Below are 23,560 nucleotides of genomic sequence, written 5' to 3' on the forward strand. Positions count from 1 at the left end.
ATGGTGAAACCAAATGGTTTAGTACCTATGAAAATCAGAGAAAGTACACGATTCTATCCATATTTTAAGGTACATTATTTCATCTCTTATGTTATTTATATTTTTATATTTATTTTTTAAAATTATTATTTATCTCTTGTCTTATTTATATTTTATATTTTTTTCAAAATCTAATTAATTTTTTTTTAGAATTGTGTTGGCGCGCTAGATGATACACATATACCCGCAACAGTGTTTGGACCTGATGTGGCAAGCTACCGTAATCGAAAAGGAGAAATATCACAAAATGTTTTAGCTGCATGTAACTTTGACTTGGAATTCATATATGTTCTTAGTGGATGGGAAGGTTCAGCACATGATTCAAGAGTGTTAAGTGATGCTTTAACAAGAAGAACAAACAATTTCCAAGTACCTGAAGGTAAAAAAAATATAAATTAATTTAAATATCATATGTCTAATTATTAATAGCGAATTTTCATTTTAATTTTCAGGGAAGTTTTATCTAGTTGATTGTGGCTTTGCAAATCGACTTAATTTTTTGGCTCCATTTCGTGGTGTTCGTTATCATCTACAAGAATGGACTGGCAAAGGACGTGATCCTAATACTGCAGCTGAGTTATTCAATCTTCGACATGCTAGTTTGAGAAATGTCATCGAAAGAATATTTGGAATTTTTAAATCTCGATTTGTGTTTTTTAAATCTCAACCTCCTTTTTCTTACGAGAAACAAGCTGGATTAGTATTAGCATGTGCAGCGTTGCATAACTTTCTTCGTAAAGAATGCCGCTCAGATTTAGGTGAATTTCCCGGTGAAGAAAACACTACCAATCAAGTTGATAGAGATGAGTTTCTGGAGACGCAAGAGCAAGACAGAGAAATCGCAAATAATTGGAGAAAAGCTATGGCTGAAGATATGTGGAGAGATGCTACAGGTTTAGAAAATTCTTAAATATTGTTATGCATTTAATAAAAATTGCTACAACTCATTCATAGCTGCAGTTGTTTTTCTCTTTTTTTTTTATCTTCAATTTACAATTTATGGAAATTTAGTAATAATGTTTAATTTTTCAATAAAATAATTATATCTTCTTAAAAAGAAACTAGAAGAAAACTAGTTTGTTCCTATTTATAAAATAATGTTTAATGTTTAATTCAAAATTTATAGATTTTAAAAGAATTTGTACTTATGGAAATTCTTTTGCATTCTTTTCAAATCTAGAATAAAATTCTTTTACATTCTTTTCAATTCTAAACATGAAAACAAAACAAATTTTATCAAAGCCTTTAAAACACGTGAGATTCTCCTACTATGTCTTAAATTGAATTCTCTTAGATTCAATTAAATTCCAAGATCCAATACCCCCCCTAAGAGTCATTTCGTGGAGCCGCACGTCAATTGGAGCAAGGTGTCACAAGAGACGTGCGACACCTGGTACAAGTGCTTCGCGGTAATATTTTTAAAATCTTATTTATATCATTTTAAATTGTTTTAAATTTAATTAATCTTACTTTTATATTGTTTATCTAATTTTTTGTTTTCTTTTGCAGCAACGGTGGAACTGGGACATCGGGATCAACGAGACGGTCCGCGAAGCTTTCGAGGAAAAGGCGAAGAAACGCCTAGTCAACACCGTTTCCGATTGGAAGCGGAAATGGGAGACTGACGGCGACGACGCAAAGCCGAGCTCCATGTCCACTTGGTGTTGGAACGGGTTGAAGGCGTATTGGGTGGACCCGCATGCCCAAACCACCGCTGCTAAGTGTTCGGCCGTCCGAAACCGGGTCGATCCGGTGACTGGTGAGAAGTTAGTGACCCCGCACACTTCTGGCCAAATATCTTTTGCGGGAAGACGTCTCATGATGGTAAGTAATTAAATATAAATTATTTCATTATTATTTTAATTTTATTTATTGCTAGAATTAATTAAATTTTTTTGACTAATAATGTTTATTAATTGGTAGGCCGAGGAGAACGGAGGAGAACTACCTCCAATGACGAAGCTCTTCGAGACCACTTACCGGAAGAAGGACGGGAGCTTTCTCGACGCTCGGTCCGAGGAGATCTACAATGCCGCTATGCAGCGGATCACCGAGCGGGAGACCCAAGCCACACCTGACGGTACTATCCAAGTACCTTTGACCGTCGCTGAGCAAGACCAGATTTTCGAAGAGGTATAATATCTATTTCAATTTTTTAAAAATTTATTATATTTATAATTACTTAATAAATAATTAACGTTTTTATTTTCCATTTGTAGGTTGCTCCAAAGAAGAAGGGCCGAACCTTAGGGATGGGCTCTATTAGAGACTGTCCTGCCGCCACGGCTTCCGGATTCCGCACGCAGGATCCGCAGCTTCGCCAGGAGCTTGCTACGGCCAATGCTGAGATCACCAGTCTCAGGCATGAGCAAGTGGCCCAGAAGCAGGAGCTCACCGAGATACATGATCTCTTCGACATCATTGCGGAAGCGGTTCCGCAGTTGGCCACCGCAATCCGAGCGAGGCAACAGCGAGCACGGAGGGTTTTTGTGACCGGTGGTAATTCCGGTATTGGACTATCGGACCACCAGACGCAGGGTGGTCAGTCTTCGGCTCCGGTCTCAGCAGCGACGGGCGGTCAGACTTCGGCTCCGGTAGTGCAGACGGGAAACGTCGGCCTAGCAGCGACGGGCGGCCAAGACGGAGAGCCTCCTCGTGACGTCGATCTCAACCTCGACGATTACGACATCATTGTATAGATTATGTTTTTTTGTAAAAAACAATTTGTATTAATTTTTTTTTTTTATAAATTATTTTTGAATTTAAATTTCAATTTAAATTCAAATTTTTTCTATTTTTAATTTTTTGATTATTTTAAAAATTCATTAATTAAATTAAAATCAAATTAAATAATTAATTTATAAATCGACGTAAATTCCTCGTAAATTTACGTCGATTTAACGTCGAATATTTAACGACGAATTTACGACGAATAAGTTTACGTCGGCTTTACGTCGAAACTTTACGACGATTTAACATCGACAATTAAAAATTTAGTTTCCCTTAATTGAAATTGTTCGTCTCCTAATCGTTGTTAAATCGATGTAATTTTACATCGATTTTACGTCGTTTTTATGATGGAGTTCTTTCGTTGTACATCCGTTGGAAATTTTACGACGCATTTACGACGAATAGTTCCCGACGATTTTACTACGATTTTCCGGAGTTGGTAATTTTACGACGATTTTACGACGATTTCGGTTTTACGACGATCGTTTTACGACGATTTTTAATTCGTCGTTAATTCGACGTAAATGCTCTTTTACGTCGATTTTACGTCGATATCTGCCGACGTAAAAGCCGATCTTTCTTGTAGTATTCATGTCAGGCATGTTCTCAAAGAAAACTCATAACTAAGCCCTCGCCAGCTAAAGTTGGGAATGAATCCCTTGTATTTTTAGAGAGAATACATGGTGATATATGTGGGCTGATTCACCCACCGTGCAGGCCATTTAGATATTTTATGGTATTAATTGACGTATCTAGTAGATGATCACATGTGTGTGTCTATTGATTACAAGGAATATAGCTTTCGCAAGATTCATTGCCCAAATAATCAGATTGAGAGTGCAATTCCCTGATTATGCTATAAAGAAAATCAGGCTTGATAACGCTGGTGAATTCACTTCAGTGGCCTTTAATGACTATTGTATGTCATTAGAATTCACTTCAGTGGCCTATATAATCTTACTTATTTAATATATAGAAAGGAAAAGTTTTTAACAGATTTATATCAGTTTCAGTTTCATGAATAATCCAATGATAATCAAACAAAACGCCATGTCAACGCAAATAAAATAAACACATGAGAAGTTAGCACAAAAATACATATATAATGGTTTTTGGAATGACACATCAAACTTTTAACTTCGTAAATAATAGTATAGACCTATCATCCATCAAACAAATTTATTGTCAAAATTTTGAGTTTTTAACCAAAATTAAATAATTTTATCATGAAAAAACGGTAAATTTTTGTTTTTGCACACTATTTTTGTTTACATGGCAAAAAAATAATATCATTTTTGTAGTTACGTTTTTTTCAAAAAATATCATAAATATATTTTGGTATGTCAGATTAATCTAATTATAAAAATAAAAAACATAGAAAACAAATAATAAACATAGATTCTAAGGTTAATCTAGTAATTCTCCATTTGAACAATTCAATGGTTTTGGTAAGCAGCCAAACCACCCATTTTATTCTCCATAAAATAGCGAAATCCGGCAGCTTTTCAAGAACATTTGCAATGTGAACATTGCAACCTGAAAAAATCAATAGATTTAGATAGTATTTGTTGGAGTTAACCAAAAAAAAACTATATTTGTCGGAACATATTTTTATAGAAAAATTTCAACCCTACTTAATCGGGTCCCCTACTTAATCTGCTCCAAAGCAGTCGAAATTAATCAATATATACTCTACTTAGTTTACTATCCTTTAGCCAAAAAGAAACTTTGATTAAAATCTATCAAAGGAAAGGAAGCAAAGCTTTTACTTTTCCTTTTAGTTACCAAAAGATATGGTAATAAAAGAGCAAAATAAAATAGTCGAATATTCTAATTTTGCTCACGTGTTAGACTTAGATCAAATCTTCGTAATTTTTATATTTTTAATTGTAAAGTAGTCGAATATCCATTTGGTCGTTTTCTAGCTTCACAATCACATAGACACCATTTTTTGTTTGTTTGACTTCAAACTCCGATGCTTTTCTGAGCCTTCCTCTCTGCTTCGGTTCCCAATACTATCTCAAAGGTTAGTTCTTTAGATCCGATGCTTTCATCCATGTCACCAGCTTTGTGATACAGTGGGCATTTCCATTTGAATTTGAAGTCTGTACCTTTGTGTTGACAAAGATCCTCCCGACCCGAAACTTACGATTGTGGTCGGCGAGTTTAAGGTCGACATTTCTGATTTCCCGACCGTTAATTTGTCTTAGCTTAACTCGGGTTTTACTTAGTTTTAGATTATCAATGACAGTTTTGTGTGTTGTTGATCTTCTGAAATTTCGGAAATTAAAAAATAAAAGTTTTGTTTTTAGAGTATTGGTAATTTGGTACTGAAAAATTTAACATTTCTGTAGGGAATAAAGAAGTAAATTTCCCCAAGTTATGAATCGTAATCCAATCTCTAATGGGTTTGTGAAACATGTTCCTACTGAAGAAGAGAAGGCAAAGGTAACTCAAACTTGGTGATTTAGTGAAGGCTTCTTTCAAATCAGATCTGTTTTGAGTTTTTGTTTTGTTTATTTGACTTCAGGTAGAGGAAGTAAGAAAGCTGTTAGGGCCATTGCCGGAGAAACTCTCGAGTTTTTGTTCGGATGATGCGGTTTTGAGGTATCTAAGAGCGCGTAATTGGCATGTCAAGAAAGCTACCAAGATGCTTAAAGAAACCTTGAAGTGGAGAGTTCAATACAAACCTGAGGAAATCTGTTGGGTAACTATTCTTGTGATCTTGTTGATATAATATATGAGTATATGACTAATGGGCTAAGGTTTTTTTCTGTAGGAGGAAATAGCTGATGAAGCAGAGACAGGGAAGATATATAGATCAAATTGTGTCGACAAACATGGACGACCTGTTCTAATTATGAGACCGAGTGTTGAGGTTTGTTCAAATCGTCAATGCAATGCAGAGAGTTTTTGGCTTGGTCTACTTTGATCTCATATCTACATTTACCTTGAGTTGTTCAGAATTCTAAGTCAGTGAAAGGCCAGATTCGATACCTTGTGTATTGTATGGAGAACGCGATCCAAAATTTGCCACCAGGGGAGGAACAGATGGTGTGGATGATTGATTTTAACGGTTATAGCTTGGCGAATGTATCTTTAAGAACTACAAGAGAAACCGCTCATGTATTACAAGAACACTACCCTGAGCGATTATTTTTGGCCATCCTCTATAATCCTCCCAAGTTCTTTGAACCCTTCTGGAAGGTAAAACTAAAACCTGCAAGATTTTGTTAAAGTTATGTTGGTTGAAACCGTGATGAGTGTTACCGTTGCTATAGGTGGCGAGGCCCTTCTTAGAGCCAAAGACAAGGAACAAAGTCAAGTTTGTTTACTCAGATGACCCAGAAACAAAGCAGATCATGGAGGAGAACTTCGACATGGAAAAATTGGAGTCAGCCTTTGGTGGAAACGATGACTCGGGTTTCAACATTAACAAGCATTCAGAGAGGATGAAAGAGGATGACAAGAAAAGACTTGCTTCCTTGGAGGACATTCCTTCCACTTCTCTAGAATCACTCAGCTTCTTATCTGTCTCTGATGGCGCCGCCTCTGACAGTGCTCACATTGGCTCAGAGGATGTCTCTGAGGAAGAGGGTCAACCTCGTGGTATGAGTCCGAGAAAAGGATCTATCCCATGATGAGTATTCATTGTTTGTAACTTCAAGCACATATGAAAATATCTAATTTGCACTATCGTTCAAGATTCTGTATGTTTTTCCTCCGTGATGAGATTCATTAAGTAATATAACCATGACGGTAAGTACAACAAGCTGCTATTATATTTCAGTCCCATAGGTCATAGGAACCTTGATACAACATACTGAATGAAAGGCTTGTGCTGTAGGTGATATAAACTAGTCCTCGGTTTCGGTTTCTTGGTATAGCTTCATGATCTCTGCACAGCCTGGTAGTTCAGCATCCCTTAGAAATCCCAAATTGTTGGCGAAACGTTCGTTTGAAGCGATGCCGTTGAACCGTGTGAGGGTCACACGGGCACGGTCATGGCCAGGGGAGACGTTGGAGCATCGTAATTGAGAGCTACTACCCAACATTGTATCACAGAACTGATCCTCGTGGTCCTCGCTAACTAAGATCTTGTATGATCCTGTTGAGTCAGTTCTCGCCTCGTGGGTGTATGTTAAGTCCATTGTATTCCTGTCTTTGCACTCCAGTCTAACCACCGCACCTATATTCATTGTGAAAGATAATCAGCCTTAATGGTCAACAACGAAACTAATCACCCTAAGAATTCTAAACCTCTTCTAGATTGAAAAATGGATTGTGAAACTCTAACATGTAGACAGGATTAGATTCTCTAGAATGAAGATATTTATAACTATGCATGCAGTCACATAATATCAAGAAACCCAACAGTGTATAAACAGCAAATTAAATAGGATTTTTGCAACAAAAAAAACTCCTCCAAATTACAATTTTCTTTTTTAAAAAAAAGAAAAAAATGATCATGCACGTCAAAACCACGAAACTGAATTTAACTCCCAATATATATATTTCACTCGCCATAACCTTTGTCAAGTTTGTTAAATTATGATAAATTAAATATCAAATCAAAGCCTTCATGATGAAGAATCCAAATATAGTCTTAGAATATATAAAACTATATATGTGACCGTAAATACTTTTTACAAAGCAAGGAAAGGTTATAATTATTTACCATTTACCACAAAAAGGAAGGGTTAGATATAATGCAGGTTTAACTCGACTTTGTGCTTTTGATCTACATCTTTTGTGAATAAATTTTCATTTTTGCGAGTTGGTGTTATACATCCAAAAAACTCATCTTCCTTCCTACTCGAACCAAACACATTGTTTTGTAAGTTTTGAGCCGAAGAGTATACATCCCCGTCTGAAAACGTGTGTCTCCCTCCCAAACAAACTTAAATTCATGAAAGCCACTAAACCAAGATCCACCTGATGGATTAGAAAAAAAAACTATTTTTCTCTCCGATCTGCCACTCATCTATGATAATAACTCGGTTTTCTCTATTTTCCCAAATCATTAGTTATCCTAACTGATACATAGTCCAATACACACGACCAAACCCGATCTAGATCCACAAGTTCAAAACACAAAAGAGGAACAAGAAATTTGGAAATACAATTTTTTTTTATAGGAAATTGGATCTCAAATATTTTGTTAATCATACCAGGGATGTAAGTAGAGGCAGGAGTTTCGAAACCAGCAAGGCAAGTATCACAATAAACACGACCTCTGACGACGAACGGGTTCTTGTTCGGTCGAGCCGCCATGGCTAGGACCGGTAAGAAGCAGAGAGCCACCAGCAAAACCGCTTTCGACATTGCAAAATTCTTGTAAAGCTTCACTTTAGGATAAACTTTTTTTTTTCTTCTTGAAGATAGATTTAAGATTTTTAAAAGAGTGAATATGGAGAGAGTAATGAGTGTGAACGTGAAATGGGTACTTGTGTGTCGATAACACAGAATGATTGAGGCGCGTGACGTGGTTTTCTCTTCACCGAGGTAGGGAAGCCGTTAATGATGCAACTGTAAAATCAGGCTTTTGATGAGGTGGCGAAATATGATTCGCTCAATGTAGGTTCTGAAAGCAATCTTAACGTAGCAGATTACTACTGCTTTGGTAAAGATGAAAATGCCATGATTACTGCTGTGCTTTTTATAGAACGCCATAATTACTTGAGGAATTAGTGTGATCAACTTTTTATTCGTCTTGGAGTATCCAAATTTCTATGATAATTTTTTTGACTATTATTTATCATCTTTTTAAAAAAACTCAAAATCAACTTCATTGCACCAAATACATATGGCTATGACGGGTAACATGTAGTATTAGATTTGAGTTGAAGTCGATGTTGTAATTCGATTTAATTTGCAGTAAAATTATGTGATAAAAACTGTAGATTTAAATCAAGTTTTTGTCAAAATATTTGACTGGTAACTTTTTTGCTGTATAAATTGCAGTATGAATTATTTAAAATAAAATAAACTTATAATTATTAATAATAATTATATTTATTATAAAATTTAATAATAAGAATAGAATTATACTAACTTAAAATATATCAAATAAATAAAAAATATATTAAATAAAATTTTTGAGAACTAAAAAACTTAACCACATACATTCCAAATCATATTTGCAATCTCATCTCGTATGTTATTTATATACTGCCTATCAAGTGTTGCATCTTCTTCCTCGAGTCTTCTAAGCTCTTCTTCTTCAAGTCGTCGCCTACGACTATCTCGAGTAATCTTTTCTTCTTCTTCAAAATCAGCATCTGGAATTTTGTAACGTCTAATAAAATTGTGAAGAACTAAAGTAGCATGCACAATTCTATTTTGAGTCTTGACGTCGTATCGAGGTAAATTGTCCAGGATCTTCCATTTTTTCTTCCAAACTCCAAATGTGCGTTCGATAACAGAGCGAAGTGAGGCGTGCCAATTATTGAACAATTCTTTTTTTGTTCCTAGGAGGACCCTCATTAAATTCTGAAAGATGGTATCTGATAGTTTCTCTACTATTTCCTCTATACGGTGCCAAAAATCCTCGCTTGTTTGCATATCCAGAATCAACAAGATAGTACTTGCCTATTGGAGGTTTAGGGAATATTGGGTCTCCATCTATTGCATATTGTAACACCAATGAAACGTGTGTAGACCCAGATGCACCTAGCCATGTATACTTGAAGATCATGTTTATATCACATATGCCCATTATATTTAGACTTGTTTGTCCATGTCTATCCCAATACCCAACTGAATCGCGACCTCCAACTTTTACTCTGACATGTGTCCCATCAAATGCCCCAACAAATCTACTAAAAAAAGGCCAATAGTTGGGATTATCTCGTAATTTACATGGATAATGCTGGAGTGACGCTGTTGTTGGAGTTTTTAAATACTCACATGCAAGACTTTCCAATGCGTTCAATACCTCATGAAACTTTCGATAGATAGTCTCTTGGGAATGACCAAATGACAACCCAACATAGCGTTGTGTATCATTTTGGGCGCATGTAACGAGAAATATTGCCACCATCTCATCAATACTGATATGATCAGTATTCTTTAAGTTGTAACGTTGCTCCAGTATTGTGCATAGGTTCTGAAATGCTTTTGGATGCATCCTTAGCATGGCCATGCAATGTGCTGGATTATTACGAATCTTATTTTCAATGTTTCTCCAGCCCAATCCCTGCTCCAGCGCCATTGGTCGCTTAGAAAAGTAACGTTGATAATACTCCATTGAAGGTTGCATAATCATATCCATATACTCTTCGTCTTCTAGATTGTACAATTCTAGCAACTTATCTTCTGTAAGATTTTCAAAACCCCAGGAATATAACTTGTTTAATCGCATGGCCTGTAAATATAAGAGAATAAAAAAAATGATTAGATATTTAAAAAAAATATGAGACATGTTACCCAAACAAAAAATTTATTAGCTCTGAACTAAATGAAAACAAAATATCAAAACCCATAAACTTTAAAATGTTATTGCATTTAAAACAAAAAAAAAATATAAAACTATTTATTAATCTTCAAGATTAATCCTCCTCTTGCTAGATTCTCCATTATCACCATTTTTTCAGCTCCAAGTTCATATCCACATTCTTTGAATAATGACATTAGTTCTCTATGAGATGGAGCACTAAATTCTCGATGACTCTCCATTTTTGTTGGTCTGATGTGTTGTTCTAAGTTGACACTTGGAGAATCACCATTGCTACCTTACAAAGTCTTGAAACGATTGCCAATGAAATTTCCATGACGGTCATATTCTGTATAACCCTCCAAAAATGTGATCCTATCATGATCACTTTCATTGTAAACAATCATTTCTCGGGCAAAAGGATTCTCTTTTAATATTCTGATACAAGACCACCAAAAATCTGTCCACCTTGTTAGACCTTGAGTTGATTGCAAGATTTCATAAGCATCTTTATATGGTAGAGCTTCATTCTTTTCTCTACGCTTTTTCGCTTATGCTACTTGAACACGGCAAAATTCCATCATTTCTCTGAATTGCTCATTTATCTCTGTTTCAAACGACTTTCTTCTTCGTGGTAAGTTTTCTCCCAACTTTGTGATACATCTTTTCCTCGATTACTTTTATATGGAGTAACGCGTGATTGTTTTCTAGTTAACCGCTTTGATGGACCAATAGGCGATGCTTGAGGAGAATCCAGTAAGATGGTTTGTGGCCGTAGTTGCACATCACTTGTAGAATAATGTTCGAATCATCTGCATCCTTATATTGGGTTTCTGGTACCCTCTCATCTTGTTCAGCATTCTTTGCATTTTTCAAATGAGTCGAGTACATAGCTTCTGGTTTACTGCCTTGACGACCAAATATACGACTCATAAGCTCCATATGTGGGTTTCGTTTTCACGAATTTATTTTGCATATTGTATTTCCTGCAAAATTCAATCAAAGTATATAATGTAAACATCAATAACTATCAGTAACAATAAATTAATTTAAACTTTAGAATAAAAAACAATACCTTTTCACGGTTATCCCACCATTCGGAATCCATATCAATCAAACCAGTTTTGTGGTCTGCTGACACTCTAGTAAACTTCACCAACCTCTTATACGACCTATACATATTTCTGAAGGTGTCATATTTACTTTTGAAAGAATCCCAAAGAAGATCTATACCAGTTTTCTCAAAAAATTATTTACAAATACGCTCTCTTCCAACCATTTTAGGCAACTTTTTCTTGTATCTTATTTTGGCCAATTCAATATGGAGAAGCTCCAAATATATCCAATTTGCTCATCGCTCCACATTATTATTTTTTTTGTTTCTATAATTATTTCAACACACTATGATCATTCTTAACTCAAAATCAACTATTATTTATCGTCTTTACTAGATTTTACGTCCACGCTACGCGTGAATATTTTGTTGATAAAAATTATATACAATCAATTATATCTATTATGATATAAATTTTATATTAGTGTTTTGATAATATATTAAAAATATTATGATGTTAATATAATAATTTTAATGTAAATTGTGATGTTTTAACGCTTTTGTTTTGAATTTCGTATTTTAAAAATGTGTTATTTTATCAAACACTTATAAGTTAATATAATCAAACTACCTAAAAATTTTACAAATTAATCAAATGCTACTTTTAAAACATAGTATTGATATGATGAAAAAATATTATACATTCACTTCTTTAAATCAAGATGAAAAAATTATTTCTTTATCATTTTCATTTTTATTTCAATTATATATGTGTTACTTTAGAAAACAATTTAATATTTTTCTGCTCTTATTTAACCAATACAAAATTTTATTTTGATTTATTAATTTAAAAAACAACTAATAAACAAAATATTTACTTTGAGATTAATAACAACTTTAGTTTTGAAACCAAAATAATAGTTGAATATGATATGAATAAAATCACCCAAAATATGTGAATTAAATATATTTTTGTCAATTGGTTGTGTTAAATTTTAAATAATTTTTCAATGATTATACATCATCTCTTCTAATAAGAATGAATTTGTTTTCATCATGTTCATTTTTATTCTTGTTTTATATGTTTTTTCAATCTTATTTATATATTTTAATGATTTTTGTATGATTATATTCAGTTTTATTATATTCATTCTCATTTTTTCTAATTATAATTAAGTAGGCAAAACTGGTACAATTTAATACATACAAATATAGAAAAATTAATAACAAATTGAAAAACTAAAAACTAAGAATTTCTATTAATATATTGCAATTCCAAATCGAATATACAAATCTATTTTTTTCGCATAATATATTACATGAGGTTATGTAAAAATATGTTTTGCATATGTAACAAAAATTTAGATGAATATAAATCATAGTTATTAGTTATTTACAATTTTAAGGTGAAAAGCTTTAAAATCAAGTAACTTAATCTTGTATAAGTAGAATATATTTTTATTATAGATAACAAATTAAATTTGTAACTTAAACAGTGATATTGAATATTTTAATATCATGTTGTTTTTTTATTAATATAATTTCTTTAGTTTTTAATTTATTTTCTTAACAATAATATTAGAATTAAGAAACTTTTTTTTAATTTACTATTTGATATATACGAATAAAATTGAAATTTTAAATGCTGATGTCGATGCCTTGGAAATAATATAGCTTTAACTGTTATTAATAATAGAAAAATTTGTTAACAATATTATTTTACATTTTTTTCTATAAATATATGTTTTGTTAATGATATAATTTTAAAATTTGGATTTTTTTTTAATTTTAAATATTGATGTGGACCAATAAAATTGAACTTTTAAATCCTATGTGGACACTTTTAGAGACATATAACTTTAACTTTTATTAGTAATAGATTTAGAAATCAAAGCTGGAAGATCCCACACGAGGCCCGTTGCGGCAAGTGATTTTGGTCTCTCCTCCTTGTTTTGAAACTTACCAAATGTATTCAGATATTGCTTGGTCAGCTAATTGTTACTTTTGTGGTTCATGTTGGGTTGTCAAAACTCTGTTAGATGTCATGTTATTCCAAAAATCTTCTTTGGATACCTCAGTTTTCTTCGCCTTAATGACGGAATCTCTTACTCTATTTTCAGTGCTTCATCTTTTAAAAGTGTCGAGTATCAATCACTTGACATGTTTCTCGGATTGCTTAGAATTTATCATTCTTCTCAAATTCGATGGTCAAGCTTTAAAGATTTTATAGTCTCTTTTTCACTATTAAAACAGCTTTTAGTGGCTTTGTTTATATCTCTTTTCATCATATTCTTTGTAGTTTAGCTAATATTTAAACTGATAGTTTAGTCAAATTTGTTCTTTTACGTTGTAATAACTTATTCTTTACTGAAACCTAACTCTATATTTTTGTTTTTTTTGTTTTAATTGAAATGATTGCACACAAAAGGAAAAAAAAAACTTAAATTTTATTATAGTATATGACAAAAATTTGATTGCTAATGTAAGAGCCCCTAAATATGTGTGCATACATCTAATTTAAATTCAAGATTTTCATATTTTCCTACTTTAATATTGAAAATAATTTAGCTTTAATTGTTATTATGAATTTTAACTAACAATTTCTGTTATTTTGGTAGACTTTTCTTGGTAGATTTGTCGGAAAGTGATGACAGATTTAATGTATCGTGATAGATTTATTTTTGTTTGGCGTCAGAATTACAGAAGAAAATAAAATTACTAGACTAACCTATACAAGGCGATAAACTTACTTTATGACATTTTACGATATAACAGATCAGTTACGTACTTACGACACAGTTATTGACTTGTATTGACAGAGTTGTTCGCATCTTTATAATTACTGAAGTAGCACTTTAATGGTGACAGATTTATAAAAACGACATGCCAGACTTATTTGAACGTGATGGTAGATTTGGCGTTGAAAAGTTATTACGATAGATGTATTTACCTGCCGTTACAACAGAGTTATAATTTACTAGAGTAACCTATCCCGAGGTGACAGATTTGAAATGACAGATTTAATAAATCTGTCGCTTGCTAATTGTGATTTAATGGTTAATATAATGTTATATCAATCCTAAAATCTATTGTTATGACGTTAATTATGTAAACATTAAAGTAAACAGAAAAAAACTGATTAAACAGCTTTAAATAGCTGTTAGATTCGATTGGTGGGTGTTCATTAGTTATGATCGAATTCCTGTTGTGGTAGACTTAAATGGTGTTTCAATGGCAGAGTTACGTTGTATGGCGAAATGACAATTTTGACCTTCATCTTCTTCTTGGTTTCATCGCAGATCTGGTTTTCGTTCTTCTTCCTCTGTGTTGGTGTGTTCATTATCAGTCTTTCATTATCAGTCTTATACATTACTTGCACATTTCAAAGGATCACACCTTCATCAATATATATGGCTGATATTTGAAAATGGTACTTGAAATTTAAATGCAGAAGAGGAATTGAGAGAAGACGATGGATACACAGCCCAAAACTCATCTTTCCATCCTTTATCGTGAGCATAAACCTGAATCTCTTTCACAGTGTTGTGCCTCTTTGATACCAATAAGATAATTTGCCTTAGGCCGCTTAATATTATTGTTTCAATTGGTCAAATTACTCTTAATTACTACAGAGATATTCTTTTGAGTCGATTAAGTAGTAAACAAAACACCTTAATTATTTAAACAATTTAATTATGTCAGAAAATGACGAGGATACACATCTTATAATGAAATAATACATATAGCGCATTGTTGATCTCAAAAAAAATTTACAAAACAATTGGAGTATCAAGTGTTGGAATAGCTGAGACATATTACATCAAAAGATTTTGCCTCTACCCATATATAGGCTATAAAAACTAACCATGGTCATTAATATTTTGTTCTCTTACATTTTCTTATTTGGGTCATCTAGAGAGAGGGAAAGAGACTCTTTGAGGAGTTTAGCTTGGTTTGTTGTTCCTAAGAATCTGAGACGACTGTATCATTTCCGCATCATCCTCTGTTTCTGCAGGTTCTATTTTAGCTGTCTTCTTTGAAATAACGAGCTGGTAGTTTGGGCTAAGCGATGTGTCTTGTTCAGGTGGGAGAGGAACACCGGGTCCTGCAATCGATTTTGGCAATCTTGTTCCTGCTTGCAGAAAGTTGTAGCAGTATCTATAGCAAACATAAAAAACGGCTGAGATTCAGAAACCAACGACTTGAATTTGGCTGACTTTGACACGAAGCATACATGATCATGGTAAATAAATTTCTATGGTTACAAGCAGAGCCGTGCCCAGAGATATGAGGCCCGTAAGGGAACTAAAAAAAAACTCTCATCGTCGCAAACCCATATCGTATTGAATAAATAATAACTATCATCGTCTCAATTCATATAAAACAATAATAAAAATCATAATCCTAAAAAAAAACAAAGATAACAAAATTTAAAAAATAATTTTTCAAAGATAATATATTTTTTTAACTAACTCCCTTTCGATAAATAAGATAACCAAGTCACTTAATATCTCCTGTGACACACTAAATCTCATTTTTTCTAAGGTAAAAAAAGGATTTAGACTATCGTTCTGATAATAATGTATTATGAATAATGAAATGAAATTATAGAGAATTATATATAATATTACAAAGAAGTATATATTTTACTGTGAGATTTAAAAAAAAAGTTAAAAAAGTATTGTATATGTTAATAAGCGGCCAACTAAATTATCATTAGTTCATTATTCTAATTTTTTATTAGTTAAAAATTAGGTCCAATATTTAACTAAGATCTATTGCTGCTACCTATGCTAGTACTACTAATCTTGGGCCTTCGATTTCTTTTGTAAAAGTTGGGCCCGTAGGACAATGCCTCTTATTGACTAACATAGGCACGGGCCTGGTTACAAGGATATTGTTCACAAGTCAAAATCAAGATGGATAATTCTCTAATCATTCACATAGAAATTATAACCACTCTCAACATCAATACTAATCAATGGATCCACTCATGTGACAAATCAGAACGTGTAAATACAAAACAAAAACACCTAATAGCAAAAGAGAAAAATAATGAGAGAGAGACATCACGATACCAGAGCTAGTTATGATTTTTACACTTCAAACGTGAAGAAACGGACGGAGGAAAACGAAAACATCGCTGAGAGGAAAATCAACCTCCGCTGCAACCTCCTCCGACAAACGGCCCAACCCACCAAGCCGGCGAAAGCAAGCGACTTCTCTAGACCTCGGAGAAACCGTCGTAGATCTCTGACGAGAAACATCTCCACCGCCATCGAGCAGAGCATACCACCACCGTCATCTCCCAAAAAACACCTCGAAAACGATGAAAACAACCCAGAAAACGATTGGGGTTCTTGATTTACCTTCGCCGCCAAAAAACATCTATATACAATATGTCTTTTTTTCAAAAATGTACTATTTGGTCAAAGATTTATATGTTATTATACCTAAACCGATTAAAAATTTTACAAAATAATCAAATGCTACTATTTAAACATAGTATATACTCAAACCGATTAAAAATTTTACAAAATAATCAAATGCTACTATTTAAATATAGTATTGACATGACGATAAAATATTATATATGTGATCTTTAAAAATAGTAAAATTAAAAAATTTTAATTTTTTTTATTTAACCAATAATTTTTTTTTTGATATTTAATTAAAAAACATAAAAAATTTGCTTTGAGATTAATAACAAATTTAAATTCGAAACCAAAAAATAGTTGAATATGAAATGATTAAAATCACACAAAATTTGCGAACTAAATTTATTTTTGTCAATTGGTTGTGTTAACTTTTAAATAATTTTACAATGATTATACCTCATCTCTTCTAATAAGAATGAAAAATAATTTTCATCATGTTCATTTTTATTCTTGTTAAATCTGTTTTTTCCAATAAATATATTATTTTTATTTATTTAATAATTTGTTTTATGATTATATTCAGTTTCATCATATTCATTGTCACTTTTTCTAATTATAATTAAATAGATAAAATTGGTATAATTTAATAAATATAAATTTAGAAAAACGAATAACAAACTGAATAACTCAAAACTAAGAACTTCTTCATTAATCTATTGTAATTCCAAGTCATATATAAAAATGTATTTTTTCAATCATTTTTACATAATATATTATATAATATTATGTGGAAATTTGTTTTGTATATGTGACAGAAATTTAAATGTATATAAATCATAAATATTATTTATTTAAAATTTTACTTGAAAATCATTTAAATCAAGTAACTTAAACTTGTATAAGTAGTATATTTTTTTATATATGAAAATAAATTTGTAACTAAAACAGTGATAATGAAGATTTTAATATCATAGTGGTTTATTTTTGTTGTTAATGGAGTTTTTTTTTTAACCATAATATAAGGATTTGGAATTTTTTTTTAGTTTTTAAATGTTGATGTGTATGCCTTAAAAATAATATGGCTAAACTGTTATTAATAATAGAATAGTTTAAATTACAAATTTTCCTATATTTTTTTGTATTACCAATGTAATTTTATAATTTAAAAATTTTTTAAATTTTAATTATTGATGTGGACTAAAAACATTGACCTTTTAAATCTTATGTGGATGTCTTTGGAGGCATATAGTTTCAGCTTTTATTTTTCTATAAATATTTTTTTTGTTAACAATACAGTTTTAAAATTTGAAAATTTTCTTAATTTTAAATATTGACATGAACCAATAGAATTGAAAATTTAATTCCTATGTGGACACTTTTAGAGGCATATAGCTTCAGGTTTTATTTGTAATATATTTAGATATTAACGCTGGAAGATCCTACACAAGGCCCGTTGCGGCAAGTGATTTTGGTTTCTCCTCCATATTTTGAGGCTTACGGAATGTATTCTGATACTGTTTGGTTCAGCTAATTGTTACCTTTGTGGTTCATGTTGTATTGCTAAACCCTTGTCAGATGTCATGTTATTCCAAAGATTTTTCTCGGATAGCTTAGTCTTTTTTGCCTTAATGCAGAACCTCTTTCTCTATTTTTAGTAGTTCGTTTTTCAAAATTTTTGGGTATCAATCACTTGACATGTTTCTCGAATTACTTGAAATTTATCATTCTTTTCAAATCTGGTGGCAAAACTTTAGAGATTTTACGGTTTCTTTTTTAATATTAAAGCAGCTTGTAGTGGCTTTGTTTTCATCATATTCTTTTTAATTTAGCTAATAGTTAAACATATAGTTTAGTCAAGTTGGTTCTTAATTTTACATTGTAATGATTCATTTTTGAGTGAAACCTAACTCTATTTTTTTGCTTCTTTTAGTTGAAATGGTTGTACACACATTAAAAAAACTTAAAATTTATTATAGTTATGTGACCAAAATTTGGATGCTAATGTAGGAGTTTCTAAATATTTGTGTATACATATGTAAATAAATTTTAATATTTTATTTGTTCTTAGTTATTTATATAATTGAAACATCTAATTTAAATTTCAATTTTCATATTTTAAAATTATTTATTTTATTTTATTATTAATAATATAAATTGTATATATAATTTATTCATCTTTAATAATTTTTAAAACAATAATAAAATTTAGAAACTTTTTTATTTTTAATGTTGAGGTGGACCAATAAAAAATTTATACAAATTTTTTTTATTCAACAATAATATTAGAATTTGTAAATTTTCTTAATTTCCTTATTTAACACTAATATTAAATTTTTGAGATTTTTTTAATATTAAATGATGATGTGGACCAATAAAAAAGTTAATTTCCTTATTTAACAATAATATTAAATTTGGAAATTTTCTTAATTTTGAATGATAATATGGACCAATAGAATTGCTCTTTTTAATCCTATGTGGATGTGGACACCTTTAAAAGCATTTAGGTTCAACTTTTATCAGTATATATATAAGATAAGATAAGATAAGATGTATTAAATAGATTTATATACACAACTAATGAATAAACTTGTAGAATATTAAAATGACTAGAACAATTAAATGATTGTAAGCATATAGCCCTATTTATATTTGATTTTCCATATCTAAATTATATTATGTATATACACTGTCGTACTTACGTATATTTATTAAAACATTTTGTAGCTTTTAAAATCAAGTGTACGTACTAGTTTATTTTAATTTATTTTTAAAAATCAAGATATAATTCTGTGAATCTCAAAATTATAACAAATAAATATATTAGAAAATCTAAACTTTGACGATTTCAAAAATATTTGAATAGAATATACGTAAACAATACAAAATATTTTAACCAAAAAATTAATAATGGAATCTTCTTATCACATTTGGAAATCACAATTTCACATATTTGTTTTTAAATATATTTATTTCGTCCTTCGGTCCTTCCCACATTATCCCATTCATTCCTCATCTTTTTCTTTTTTTTTTCTTTTTTTTACGCCTGTAATAATATTGTTAATGTAGAAATTGTACAAAGTCAGAATGTAACTCATTTGTAATGATATGTGGTACCTAGAAGTGAAATACGTAGTTTAGCAGTGGAGGAAGATAGTTTTTAGCCTCATCTATCTTAGTATTTTGGTTCTGAATAACTTTTAACGTGATTCACAATATTTCCCATTTGTCCCACAGGTATATTTGTGAAATTAAAAACTATTTTTTTTTTCAGTATAATTGGTAAATTTTGAGTGAGATTCACATGAATGACTAATCCTACACAATTTTATCCTTAAAAATAGCATTGATCCAGTGACAAGCCAAAAAAAAATAAAAAATAATCTGTAATTGTGTTAGAGATTTAGATTTTTGTTACGTAATTCGTGGATTTTTGGTAGTTATCCTTAACATATCTCCCCTATTTTTGAAACAGATCTTGTTTGATAAACTAATTTATAGTTTGAATGCGTCTATCTACTGATAAATTTATTTTAAATTATTTTAAATTTTAAATAATCAAATTGCAATTTTTTACAATTTTATTAATAAATTTTATATATAAAAGAAGGCCAAATCTTTTCATATGAATGACATGTTATCATTTTCGATCTTTAAGAAGATGAAACGTATCACATTTTAATATTAAATTTTAGATCATTTAAAAAATGATTAAATTTAAATATTAAATTTAAATAAATCATTAAATAATTAATAATTTTAAATTTTAAATTTTAAATTATTAAAAAAATAAATTTTTTTACTGACTCTTATTCTTAAATGACATTTATATAAATATTAAAGATAAATTTATGCTATAATTAATTAATAATATTGATGAATATTTATTTTATTTTTATATATTTGATTATTTAATAATATTCAATATATATTCTAAATTAATTTGTAAGATTGTTTATAAATACTAACACTTACTAATAATAATTTGCGGATATTTAAATATAAAAATATATAAAATTGAAATAATTAAAAAGAAAAACGCACATTTTGCGGATATTCATCTAGTTATATATAAAATAGTAATTTCATGATCAGTTTGTAATTTCATATTATTAGTTTTCTTTTACCATCGATTTCATATTAAGTTTTTACGAAACGTTTGACATTAAATACATATATTTCAAGAGAATATTCGCCTCATTATTCTAACAAAATATCAATTAACGAACAGAGTAAAATCAAATCCTTGCGAGATTGTTGAGTTTGACCACAACCAACAAAGATAACAAACTAATCACCAATTCAAGAAATAATCTCTAACCTCCCGGAAACCAAGGAATGATAATCGGACTTCAAACCCTAAAAAAAAAACAAACACAAACCCTTATCCGTTTCATTTGCGAGCTTCACTTCTATATATAAACCTCGTCTTCTCTTATCCCATATAAACTCTTAACAAAAAGAAAACAATAAACACTACGCACTTCAAAGATAAATAATATAGCAATAATGACGCAATCTGTTCTTCTTTCCGTCTTTATACTACTACTATCATCATCATCATCATTCGTTGCACCCATCCACGCCCGCAAATCAAATCCAGCAAAGTCTCCCTCGGTGGTAGCAACTCCGGCTCCAGGACCGTCAAATTCTGATTGCTCGACCGTAATATACGACATGATGGATTGTCTATCGTACCTTACCCCAGGATCAAATGACACTATGCCAGGGAAAGCGTGTTGTGACGGAATCGAATCTGTTTTAAAATACAACCCTAAGTGTATTTGCGTCGGCTTACAGAGTAGTCAAAGTATGGGAATGGCATTGAATAACACTAGAGCTCTTGCTGTGCCTAAGACTTGCAAGATCCCTATTGCTGCTCCCCATTGCGGTGATTGTCATTATTTTTATTTTATTTTGTCTCATTACTAAGGTTTTTTGCATAATGTTTTCATGTTTCTAAAGTTAATTTTTTCTTGCAGGTATAATTCCAGGCGCATCGACACCGGGTGCATCTACTCCTGGTGTGTCTCCGGGTACGTGTTGAGTATGTTCAGTAATTAAGATTGAAGGCTGTTTTTGTTTCTTTATCAAAAAAAAAAAAAAAAAAGGCTGTTTTTGTTTTTTTTTGTTTTTTGCCTTACGGATTGATAAAAAATAGTGTGCCATATTTCCTTTTTTTTGTACATCAAATTGTGTGACAGCTTACGATTCATCTTTTTTTAGTTTGTTTACTATAGATTTTCTCGATAATCAGATCTATTTCACATTTCATTGAGGATTACTAGAATTATAAATAAAGTACGTGCCATAACTTTAAAAAAAAAACTACACATTTCATATGTTTTTTTTCTTTTTTTCTCAAGTCCATTAACGCATTTACTTCGAATTTTAAAATTTAATTAGTGTCGAGAACAAAAAAAAACTTAATGTTGAGAAAACAAAAACTGATTTTCTTGTGTTTTTCTTTTTCTTTTTATGGATTGATTGAAAAGGAAATTCACATTTTAGGTAGTATGGTACTTCATGTACGTTTCATTTTGTTAGTTTAGATATTAGATTTTTCGGCAAATCCAGTCAATCATTTAATCTTTTATAAGATTTCCATATGCCAGAGTTTTCATTGTCTTACTCGCATTGCAGTTAATTGTATTAATTAGTTTAGTCATACAATATTGCATGCTTTCATTATTTGTTGTTAATATATCTTTTTGTATGAATGATAATATGGATGCAGTTTCTCCATCGGCTGGAACACCTATGACTTCACCATCTTCAGCTGAGTCACCGACAACTTCTCCATCTTTGGCTGAGTCACCAGCAATGACTGCACCGTCTCCCTCGAGTTCTGGCACCACCAACCTCTCAGTTTCTACACTGACCCGCGTTGCCGTTATTATTTCTTCTATGAGTTACATTTCGGCTTTTTCTAATTAAGTTCAATTGTTCGCATTTTCGTTTATTTCTACGGAAATTGAATTTGTGATTTGAAGACCAATGCTGCTTTACTTTAACGTTTTTTCGTTAATCAGATTAGTTTTTCTTTTCTTTTCAATCATCCACCATCGTATTTGTTTATTTTAGTTTGTGTGTCGTTTTTCCTTCTTATCAACTCCAGAGTATTAATTAATAGATAGACGCTAAAATCTATATATATATATATATATATATATATAAAGTTGAAAATCATTCAAACCAACTTTGAGTTAGTAATTTAAATTTATCACTTTATTTATAGAGTTAAAAAACTATAGATTTTATTGTTTGTAAATTATAGTTTAAACCATTTCTAAATAAAATCAAACAAATACTGCATCTTCAAACAATCAATAAGGATTAATTATAAATAAAATATATAGAAGAGTTTTAAATCAATTTCTTAAAACATACATAACTTGAATAAAACAAAGTTACTAATTTATCATTGTTTAGGTTAAACTTTTGGAATCTGTTAGTTAATTATACACGCATAAGTTTCCTAAAACTCGAATGACAACTCAAAGTCTTTGATGGATATGCAATGATAATTTCATTGCCGTATCCCAAAATTATGATATTTTCAAGCCAATAATAATTGAGAGGATGAAGGTCGGGGTTTTTATGAAAATTCTCTAACATTCAAAACTGAAAAAAATATTGAAACTCAAAAAAGTAAAACGAAAAAAATATAATGAATATTATATTTAAACCACATCAAAATATGGTATGTGGTTCAATTTGTCGCGTTGGTTAGTACGTCAAAGAGAGAGGAAGCGAGAGAGAGGGAGAGAGAGAGAGAGAAAGAGAGAGAGAGAGAGAGAGTAGACGCATGAGTTTTATAAAACTTGAATGACAACTTAAAGTCTTTGATGGGTGTGCAATAATAGTGTCCAAAAATGATAATATTTCCAGCCAATAATTGAAAGGATAAATGGTTGAAGTCTTTAC

The 23,560-nt window shown here is 30.9% G+C and overlaps 4 protein-coding genes across 5 annotated transcripts; 3 read left to right on the plus strand and 1 right to left on the minus strand.

The window, feature by feature from the left end:
• Window positions 1-949, plus strand: LOC112085424 (putative nuclease HARBI1). The gene is made up of 3 exons (XM_024154635.1): window positions 1-69; window positions 190-418; window positions 492-949. The coding sequence occupies exons 1-3, from the start codon at window positions 1-3 to the stop codon at window positions 947-949; spliced, it is 756 nt and encodes a 251-aa protein (XP_024010403.1).
• A 3,695-nt stretch (window positions 950-4,644) lies between these two features.
• On the plus strand, window positions 4,645-6,522 carry LOC18014501 (phosphatidylinositol transfer protein 3). Its single transcript, XM_006397209.2, has 6 exons — window positions 4,645-4,795; window positions 5,124-5,217; window positions 5,300-5,476; window positions 5,549-5,647; window positions 5,734-5,976; window positions 6,051-6,522. The coding sequence occupies exons 2-6, from the start codon at window positions 5,152-5,154 to the stop codon at window positions 6,408-6,410; spliced, it is 945 nt and encodes a 314-aa protein (XP_006397272.1). The 5' UTR covers window positions 4,645-4,795; window positions 5,124-5,151; the 3' UTR covers window positions 6,411-6,522.
• Window positions 6,507-8,250, minus strand: LOC18014754 (protein DOWNSTREAM OF FLC). Its single transcript, XM_006397210.2, has 2 exons — window positions 7,941-8,250; window positions 6,507-6,958 (listed from the first exon to the last, which is right to left on the minus strand). Exons 1-2 carry the CDS (start codon window positions 8,092-8,094, stop codon window positions 6,627-6,629), a joined length of 486 nt encoding a protein of 161 aa, XP_006397273.1. The 5' UTR covers window positions 8,095-8,250; the 3' UTR covers window positions 6,507-6,626.
• Window positions 8,251-21,142: 12,892 nt separating this feature from the next.
• Window positions 21,143-22,570, plus strand: LOC18014755 (non-specific lipid-transfer protein-like protein At2g13820). Of its 2 annotated transcripts, none has more exons than XM_006397211.2 (3): window positions 21,143-21,524; window positions 21,616-21,669; window positions 22,371-22,570. In XM_006397211.2, the coding sequence occupies exons 1-3, from the start codon at window positions 21,143-21,145 to the stop codon at window positions 22,568-22,570; spliced, it is 636 nt and encodes a 211-aa protein (XP_006397274.1). The 2 variants fall into 2 exon arrangements, with proteins under 2 accessions (XP_006397274.1, XP_024010200.1); XM_024154432.1 differs by having other exon boundaries at window positions 21,628-21,669.
• Window positions 22,571-23,560: the final 990 nt, after the last annotated feature.

This window comes from Eutrema salsugineum, unplaced genomic scaffold (genome assembly GCF_000478725.1).
Source record: "Eutrema salsugineum unplaced genomic scaffold, Eutsalg1_0 scaffold_3, whole genome shotgun sequence".
Lineage (NCBI taxonomy): Eukaryota > Viridiplantae > Streptophyta > Magnoliopsida > Brassicales > Brassicaceae > Eutrema > Eutrema salsugineum.

Excerpts from the sequence above, each read along its gene's own strand:
- LOC18014754 (XM_006397210.2), bottom strand. The coding sequence starts at position 8,094 with ATGTCGAAAGCGGTTTTGCTGGTGGCTCTCTGCTTCTTACCGGTCCTA. Across the intron at positions 6,959-7,940 it reads TGCCTCTACTTACATCCCTG|GTGCGGTGGTTAGACTGGAG; the intron begins GTATGATTAACA and ends CAATGAATATAG.
- LOC18014755 (XM_006397211.2), top strand. The coding sequence starts at position 21,143 with ATGACGCAATCTGTTCTTCTTTCCGTCTTTATACTACTACTATCATCA. Across the intron at positions 21,525-21,615 it reads TATTGCTGCTCCCCATTGCG|GTATAATTCCAGGCGCATCG; the intron begins GTGATTGTCATT and ends TTTTTCTTGCAG. Across the intron at positions 21,670-22,370 it reads TACTCCTGGTGTGTCTCCGG|TTTCTCCATCGGCTGGAACA; the intron begins GTACGTGTTGAG and ends ATATGGATGCAG.
- LOC18014501 (XM_006397209.2), top strand. The coding sequence starts at position 5,152 with ATGAATCGTAATCCAATCTCTAATGGGTTTGTGAAACATGTTCCTACT. Across the intron at positions 5,477-5,548 it reads AACCTGAGGAAATCTGTTGG|GAGGAAATAGCTGATGAAGC; the intron begins GTAACTATTCTT and ends TTTTTTCTGTAG. Across the intron at positions 5,648-5,733 it reads TTATGAGACCGAGTGTTGAG|AATTCTAAGTCAGTGAAAGG; the intron begins GTTTGTTCAAAT and ends TGAGTTGTTCAG.
- LOC112085424 (XM_024154635.1), top strand. The coding sequence starts at position 1 with ATGGTGAAACCAAATGGTTTAGTACCTATGAAAATCAGAGAAAGTACA. Across the intron at positions 70-189 it reads GATTCTATCCATATTTTAAG|AATTGTGTTGGCGCGCTAGA; the intron begins GTACATTATTTC and ends ATTTTTTTTTAG. Across the intron at positions 419-491 it reads CAATTTCCAAGTACCTGAAG|GGAAGTTTTATCTAGTTGAT; the intron begins GTAAAAAAAATA and ends TTTAATTTTCAG.